The sequence below is a fragment of the Haplochromis burtoni genome, unplaced genomic scaffold, assembly GCF_018398535.1.
Source record: "Haplochromis burtoni strain Fernald_Lab_line unplaced genomic scaffold, NCSU_Asbu1 Contig_310, whole genome shotgun sequence".
Classification (NCBI taxonomy): Eukaryota; Metazoa; Chordata; class Actinopteri; order Cichliformes; family Cichlidae; genus Haplochromis; species Haplochromis burtoni.
The window spans coordinates 525,337-535,080 of NW_024582671.1; the positions used below are offsets into that span (position 1 = coordinate 525,337).

General features: G+C 47.1%; 1 protein-coding gene across 1 annotated transcript in view; it reads right to left on the bottom strand.

Moving 5' to 3' along the window:
* The window catches only part of LOC102289049 (E3 ubiquitin-protein ligase RNF123), a gene marked incomplete in the record, with an annotated part of 119,868 nt that overhangs the window by 34,523 nt on the left and 75,601 nt on the right, over nt 1–9,744 (bottom strand). Inside the window, 1 exon segment of the mRNA XM_042228185.1 lies at nt 2,232–2,326. Within this exon segment, the coding sequence (XP_042084119.1) occupies nt 2,232–2,326 (95 nt within the window).

A 9,744-nucleotide genomic window follows, 5' to 3' on the forward strand; every position in this document is an offset into this window, starting at 1 on the left:
GAGAGAGATAGGAACACTTTCCAAACAAGCAGCATAACTTCACATTAGCAAAAGTCATTTCCTACTCGCAGCTGAACGAGAGCAGAGAGCCATTAGTGGGTTTGTGGAAATCCACCTCAGGCGGCACTTACACTCTGCTTTCTTTTCCATTTTTCACGTCCTCAGTGTCTCCGTCTTTGAAGGCTGACTGAACGCTGTGCTTTCATTACCAGCTTCTAATAATATTTTGGCTCTTATTTCATTTCCGGTTCTCTGAGCATGACTTTGCAGGAAAGTGATTTACACGCAGCGCTTCTCCTGCTTTATCAATAATAAATCCTCCACTTCAGCCGGCCGAGCTCTGCGGTGGAGACAACGGGGAGAGTCCAGGATCGGGTTTCTCCGCGGAGACGGCGAGCAGGACGAACAGACACCTCGCAGGAAATGGCTTTCTCTCACAATCACGTTTTTCCAAACTTTAACTTTTTAATCTGCTATGGTCAGGTCAGCTTCATCACTTATTAATTACAGACTAATTATCCTTCTGTTGTGTTCAGGTTTACTTTAGTCCTCACACAGGCAGCGGCGTTTTCCTGTGAGCGCATAATCAGCATCAGCAGGTTTAAAGAGTCTCAGCAGCTATAAATAAATACCAACATCTCTATTCTAACAGTTTACTGCGCCTGCTTTATGCAAACATGCAGAGCGCACACGTCCCAGAACCAGCAGCAATAACCACACACACTGAACCCCGAGCTCCTCCCAATGTCCATCTGTGTGTGTTAGACAGCACTAAGGCATAGATGGAAGCTCTGTGAGTGGTGTGTGGGTGGTGCAGCAGAAAGTGCTTTGGCGCTATAAAAGCCCATGCATTTGCCAGAACTCCACCTTAATAGCAACAGAAGAAGAAGAAGCGGCTTCGTGGTGTCGCCGCTGTCAGCAGCTCCACATTGGACAGAATTCACTTCCTGAACGAGTAAATCCTTTTTAGAGCTCAATATTTAATGTTTTTTTAGGGGCGTGGCCTCTGTGACTGACAGGTGGATGGTGACCCAGGCGGCTGTAGCTGCTAGCTGTCTGCTAGCTTCACCTGAACTGCACTGTGTGTGCGGTGTTGGGGCATTTTTAATGAATCATGTGACCAATAATAGGGCTGCTAAAGCAGGGCGATATGTCCAAAAATATTTATCACGATATACACTTGAAAATTTGCGATAACGATATAACTGACGATATAATTGACTCTAGACAAAATACTTTACAACTCCACAACTTTATTAGTGCAAAACAACATCAATGTATTTCCACTTCAACAAGCAGCTGTTTTTAATGTGCATTAAAGTTATATAAACATTTAACAGTGCAAATTCCTCGCTGACAGTTTAACCAAAAGGCATTTCCAGTGGAAACTGGCCGACACATCCTCAGCATAACCATGTATAACATCCACAAACTTAAAGAGGTTATACACACACAACACGGTAACATTATGTTGAAGCACAGTACGTATCACTCCGCGAGGCTCCGCCTACGATAGCCGTAACGCTCCAACAATCCATCAAGCGGTGCGGCTTCGTAGCTCAGCAAAGTCGTACTGAAACATCTGACAGATTTTCGAGCGCCGTGCACATAAAATCGTTTCGAGGTCAGTAAACACAACCAGAGTTCATACATAAGGCACACGGGATTATAAGGGGCTCTGTCGACTTTCAGAAAAATCAAAGGATTGATTTTAAGTGCGCCGTATTTTCCAAACAACACGGTAATAACGACGGCCCGCTAGCATGCGCTACCAAAAATAGTGCTTTGTTGTGTATCTGACGGACGAAAGCTAAACCAGTTCCACACCAGTGAAGCTGCAGCATTTTTACAAACCAGTTCAGGTTCATGGTTTCATTCAACGATCCGCTTTCGCCCTTCTTATTCTCCGTCGCTGCCATGCTTTTTCCGCCATGTGTGTATGAAAACAAAGGCACTGCGCATGTGCGTTTTACCCGTATTCTATCGCCATGTTTCATTTTCTTGTCGTTGCCCAACATTACACTGGTATTACCCTGAACGGTATGATATGGCCCCGCCCTAATGGCTGCTGTTACATATCAGTAACAGCAGGTACCTGAGCCTGTGTGAGGCTCTCATGAAGTCTGTGGATGCAGAACCATAACCAGGTCTGTGAGCGACGGGTCACATCGCCACGTCCATGTTTTTTACATTGGCGTGCTTACAGGTGTGACAGGTGCAGGTGTACTTACAGCTGTGCTGGCTGCAGCCTGCTTGGACTCCTCGGTGAGAAAGGCCAACATCAGCTCCACCCTGTGCTTCTCCTCCTCACTGATGTAGTCGGTGTCTGTGGGGGACACAAACAGGGCTGTTCATGGGCTGATCTGAGGATCTCTGCAGGGAAGGAGAGCTGATTGGATGTGGTGAAAACATCAGGAAACTAAACTCTGCGATGTCATTAGTTTGTAAACATAGAGGTGACCTGTACAGGTGTGATGCAGATCGTTGAAGACATGAAACTAATATCTCATTTTGCCTGAGCTCGCAGTGTCAAAGGATCCTTCCAAAACTTACAGGATTATGTTGAAGTACTTCCTGTAAGTTTGCGCTGAGGGCGGGACATTACTCTCCATCACCTCAGAAACAACAGCAGCAGCGAGAGCCTGAAGCCCAGAGCCCGGCTGGTAACCACCGCGGTGAATCTATCTCTGGGTTTGAGCACTTATTAAGCCAGCGAACACAGAGAAAACCTGACTTTGCTGAACTTCGTTCTGAGCCGCCTCGCTCTGAACTTTTAGAGAACTCCTACCAACAAAATACCAAACCAATCACACGGTGTGTTTAATGAACACCAAGCAGGAAACGGCTGCGGGGACACTCGCTGAGAGCCGAGCCATCGTCCAGACGAAGCTCGTTTCTGCTGAGTATCATCTCTGGTTTACAACTTACTCCGTTATGATTCAGAACGTCCCCATTCGATTTTTGCCTCGGGCAGCCAGAAATGTTATAATTCTGATCATTTATCAGTACATAACCATCAGAGGTGTAAGCATCACAACAGGAAAACATGAAGAAAAATATTCTGCAGTCGATCAAAAACCATGAATCAACATAGCAGGAGCTGTGCAGGAAGTCAGAGCGAATTAAATACAACGTTTATCAAACGTGAAGCGTAGTTTGATCTTCTTGTGCTGCTGGTTCAGTCAGTTTTGGTCACAGTGACGAAACTGCAGCATCAGAACCTGTGAGCTGCGGGCTTTCAGCCCGACGACGTGTCCGTGCCGTCGGGTGAACGATCCACGCTCTGTGTCCACGTGTTTGTACCGTCTCTCATTTACTGTTTTAGCTGTTTGGTGGTTGTTGAAATAGTTTTGTGAGCTTTAAGCTGAGTTTCAGGCGTTTCTGCCAATAATAATCGACCCAGGACTTAATCGATCGATATCCCGTTATTCAGACTAAAATCGATTTGTTAAACCCACGCCTCGTTTCTGCTGTCGTCTGTGGCCTCGGGTAAGGGCGGGGTCACAGATCGATGGTAAATCATCAGCTTCTCTCCACCTGAATGGTTATCTATGTCCCACCCCTGCAACTAACAAGCTAATAGGCAACCAAATCAGGAGGTTAATGAGCCAATCGTGCTGCAGAGATTCAGGACAGTTGGAGCTCTGCAGTTTCAGGCACATCTTACCCTGCAAAGATGGACGCGAGTGCACTTAGCGGCTCGTTGTGGCTTCCATGAATGAGCACAGCGTTTGTTCCATGCTCTGAGGAGGAGCCACAAACATTGCTGGTGCTCCAGACTGAAACTCTGATTTCTGAGCTGTTCATCACAGATGTGACTCCTGCTTGCAGTCACAGACTGAACATGCTGAGCACAGCTTCTCCTTTAACTCCTGCCCTCCATTTATTCACCCCCCCACCCCACCCTCTCACTTTATGGCCTTCGATTTGTCCCCCCCGCCGCAATCAGATCCTCTTTCAGCTGAGGGCAGGCTGTGAGACTGGCTGCTTGGACGGCTGCCATGTTGATCTGCAGTGAAACGTTACAACCAGCAGAGCTGATGTGTGCAGGACACAGCAGGACGTCACCAGAACCTGAGACACAGATGGACCGTCTGCAGCATCCACAGGCAGCGCCCTACAGATCTGGTCTGTTTGGAGGTTTATCAGAAACATCATCTCCCATAAACCAACTAACCTTCACCTGGAACACGACAGACGCAGAGCGGGCCTTTAAGCAGCTCCGTCCAATCACAGATCTCTGCTGCCTGCGAGGAGCCGCCTCGCTGTGTGACTCTGCGTGGACACGTTTGTGTTCCCGTTTCTTCAGCGTGCTGATTGGTGGAGCCGTTGTGTGAAGGACCCTTTACAGTTAGCTCCAACAGACCTCAGATCATAAGACTGCACGCCGTCAGTAAGATTAGGAGAACGCCGGCGGTTGCATGTGATGAAAGTTGGTGCGAGGTGGAGCGAGACGGAGAAGCCGATGAATCTGTGAGCTGATGCGGATCTTTTTACAATGACAAAGAAAGATCTCAGTGGAGGATGTGCTCTCCTCTCAGTCTCTTCACCAACAGACGCTGAAGCTGCTCACATTAACCAGCATCCACCCATTCTCCTGTTCTGAGGTGGAGCTGCCTTGCAGCGACAGGAGCAGGTTATCTCCTCCTGGTGGATTGTGACGTCCTGCCGGTCACCTGTGGTCCGTTCTGTCAGTCCCTCCCAGAGAGGACCATAGGTGATGGCCCGAAGGTGGAACCAAGCTTCACCCAACACGCAGCAGCGTGTGACGGAGCGCAGCAGCCGAGCACCCGTCACACAGATGGTGAGCTCCTGCTCGACTTTATTCCATGATGATGGAGTCGCTGTCACCTCCTCACCCCAACAGAAGCAGTGGCTCCTCCCGGGATGAGCAGATTTGAGGTTTGGTCCTGTGGACTCCCGAGCAAACACCAGCCTGCAGACTCGGGAACAAACACTGAGCCCTGAACACTGAATGCTGTTCAACAAGCAGAAACCAGGGAGGCAGGAATCTCACACAGACTGCAGGGTCCACACGGCAAAGGCTCAGGCTCACCGAGAACACGCAGCGACACGTCAGGGACAAAACAAACACTGAGACAGAGGCAGGGGACAGGGGACACAAGAAACACAAGGGACACAAGAAACAAGGGACACATGAAACACAGGGGACACAAGAAACACAAGGGACACAAGAAACACAGGGGACACATGAAACACAGGACACAAAACACAAGGACACATGAAACACAGGGGACAAACACAAGGAACACAAGAAACACAGGGACACATGAAACACAGGGGACACATGAAACACAAGGGACACAAGAAACACATGAAACACAGGGGACACAGGGACAAAACAAACTGAACAAGAGGCAGGGGACAGACACATGAAACACAAGGGACACAAGAAACACAGGGCACACAAGAAACACAAGGGACACAAGAAACACATGAAACACAGGGGACACATGAAACACAAGAAACACAGGGGACACATGAAACACAGGGACACATGAAACACAGGGGACACATGAAACACAAGAAACACAGGGGACACATGAAACACACAGGGGACACATGGACACATGAACACAAGAAAACAGGGGACACATGAAACACAAGAAACACGGGGGACACATGAAACACAATGAAACACAGGGGACACATGAACACAGAAACACAGGGACACATGAACACGAAACAGGGGACACATGAAACACAAGAAACACAACATGAAACACAGGGGACACATGAAACACAGGACACAGGGGACACATGAAACACAAGGGACACAGGAAACACAGGGGACACAGGAAACACAAGGGATACATGACACAAGAAACACAGGGGACACAGGAAACACAAGGGATACATGAAACAAGAAACAAAGGGGACACAGGAAACACAGGGACACATGAGGGACACATGAAACACAGGGGACACATGAAACAAGGGACACATGAAAACACAGGGGACACATGAAACAGGACATGAAACACAAGAAACACATGAAACACAGGACACATGAAACACAAGAAACACAACACATGAAACACATGAAACACAACATGAAACACAGGGGACACATGAAACACAGGGTACACATGAAACACAGGGGACACATGAAACACAGGGGACAGAAACACAGGGACACATGACACATGAAACACAGGGGACACATGAAACACAGGGGACACATGAAACACAGGGGACACATGACACAGGGGACACATGAAACACAGGGGAAGAACACATGAAACACAAGAAACACAGGGGACACATGAAACACAGGGGACACATGAAACACAAGAAACACATGAAACACAAGAAACACAGGGGACACATGAAACACAGGGGACACATGAAACACAGGGGACACATGAAACACAGGGGACACATGAAACACAAGAAACACAGGGGACACATGAAACACAAGAAACACAGGGGACACATGAAAAAACACAGGGGACACATGAAACAAGAAACACAGGGGACACATGAAACAAGAAACACAGGGGACACATGAAACACAGGGGACACATGAAACACAAGAAACACATGAAACACATGAAACACAGGGGACACATGAAACACAGATGGGACACATGAAACACAGGGGACACAGACACATGAAACACAGGGGACACATGAAACACAGGGACACAGGGGACACATGAAACACAAGAGAACACAGGGGAAACAACACAAGGGATACATGAAACAAGAAACACAGGGGACACATGAAACACATGGGACACAGGAAACACAGGGACACTACAAGAAACACAGGGGACACATGAAACACAGGGGACACATGAAACACAGGGACACAAGAAACACAAACACATGAAACACAGGGGACACATGAAACACAGGGGACACAAGAAACACATGAAACACATGAAACACAGGGGACACATGAAACACAGGGGACACAAGAAACACATGAAACACATGAAACACAGGGGACACATGAAACACAGGGGACACAAGAAACACAAGAAACACATGAAACACAAGAAACATGAAACACATGGGACACATGAAACACAGGGGACACATGAAACACAGGGGAAACACATGAAACACAGGGGACACATGAAACACAGGGGACACATGAAACACAGGGGACACATGGGACACAGGGGAAACAACACATGAAACACAGGGGACACATGAAACACAAGAAACACAGGGGACACATGACACACGGGGGAAACACAGGGGACACAAGAACATGAAACACAAGAAACACATGAAACACAAGGGAAACACATGAAACACAGGGACACATGAACACAAGAAACACATGAACACAAGAAACACAGGGACACATGAAACACAGGGGAAACACATGAAACACAGGGGACACATGAAACACAGGACACAGGACACATGAAACACAAGGGACACAGGAAACACATGAAACACAGGGGACACATGAAACACATGAAACACAGGGGACACATGAAACACATGAAACACAGGGGACACATGAAACACAAGAAACACAGGGGACACATGAAACACACAAGTGACACATGAAACAAGAAACACAGGGGACACATGAACAAACACAGGGGACACATGAAACAGAAACAGGGGACACATGAAACACAGACACAGGGACACATGAAACACAAGAAACACAGGGGACACATGAAACACAGGGGACACAGGGGACACATGAAACACAAGGGACACAGGAAACACAGGGGACACAGGAAACACAAGGGATACATGAAACAAGACACATGAAACAAGAAACACAGGGGACACATGAAACACAGGGGACGGGATACATGAAACAAGAAACACAGGGGACACATGAAACACAGGGGACACATGAAACACAGGGGAAACACACATGAAACACAGGGGACACATGAAACACAGGGGACACATGAAACACAGGGGACACAGAAACACATGAAACACAGGGGACACAAGAAACACAAGAAACACATGAAACACAAGAAACACATGAAACACAAGAACACATGAAACACAGAACACATGAAACACAAGAAACACAAGAAACACATGAAACACATGAAACACAAGAAACACATGAAACACAGGGGACACATGAAACACAAGAAACACAGGGGACACATGAAACACAGGGGACACATGAAACACAAGAAACACAGGGGACACATGAAACACAGGGGACACATGAAACACATGGGACACATGAAACACAGGGGACACATGAAACAAGAAACACAGGGGACACATGAAACACAGGGGACACATGAAACACAGGGGACACATGAAACACATGGGACACATGAAACACAGGGGACACATGAAACACATGAAACACAGGGGACACATGAAACACATGAAACACAGGGACACATGAAACAGGGGACACATGAAACACAAGAAGGGGACACATGAAACACAAGAAACACAGGGGACACATGAAACACAGCACATGAAACAAAGGGGACACATGAAACACAGAAACACAGGGGACACATGAAACAGGGGACACAGGGGACACATGAAACACAGGGAACACATGAAACACAAGGGGACACATGAAACACAGGCCCTCCGATCTCATCTCACCATCAGAGGTTTTACTGGCTGCAGCTCCATTGAAGCTACTCTGTAGCTCCGCCCACTGCCGTTTGTGTCACACACAGAACAATCTGAACTCCAGGAGTGTTAAAGTACGCAGACGAACTGAACTCTGACAGGTTTAAATGACAGCTTGGTGAAGGCTGACGGCAGCCGCTCTGGTTTACATGGACGTGAACAGGGGCGAGTCTAAAGGGGGGCGTGGGGTGGACCACACTGTGTTTACTCTGAAACATTTTTCTGTCTCAGTTCAATTTGATTAATATTGAAACATACAAATAAAAGCCAAATAAACTCTGAGCTGCTGACCTGAGGGAGCTTAAACACTGAACTGTTGTTGATGTTAGTTTGCAGCTGACGTGCTCGCTGGTCTTCCAATCCCATCCAATTTTATTTATAAAGCACTTTAAAATACCCAGCACAGGACCAAAGTGCTGTACAGAAAATAAGTTAAAAACAATAGAATAACAGAAAACAGCAAAAATAAATGAATAAATGAAACACGTAATACATAAAAATTAAAACAGCCCTATATTAAAAAGAAAACAAGATAGAACAGCATCGAATCAACTATGAACAACTAAAATAAAACTAAAAAAATATAAACGAACATCTCACAAGGTGTCAAAGGTCAGGGTAAAGAGGTGGGTTTTCAAGAGTGACTTAAAAACAGGTGGTGACGAGGCCTGTCTAATCTCTAAAGGGAGATCTTTCCACAGTTTGGGAGCTGCTACAGCAAAAGCACGATCTCCTCTAAGTTTACCCAGTCCTGGGTACATGCAGGAGCAGCTGATCAGCTGACCTGAGAGAGCGGGTGGGTGCGTGAGGCTGTAGCAGCTCAGAGAGAGGAGGCGGGGCGACGCCGCGGAGAGCTTAGAATGAATCCTGAAAGAAATGGCAGCCAGTGAAGTGAAGCTGGGGCATGTGCTCAAACTCTTCATCGCAGACACCACACACACACACACACACACACACACGCACACACACGCGCACACACACAAACAGACAAACCTACTGAATGAAAAATAGAGGTCAATTGAAGACACATATTTGATGTGGACAGATTGCAGAGGTCTGTAAAATAAATGCTGAGGATATGGAGCCCAGTGAGTGCCTGGCTTTGGTGAGTGGGAAGACTTTGATGGA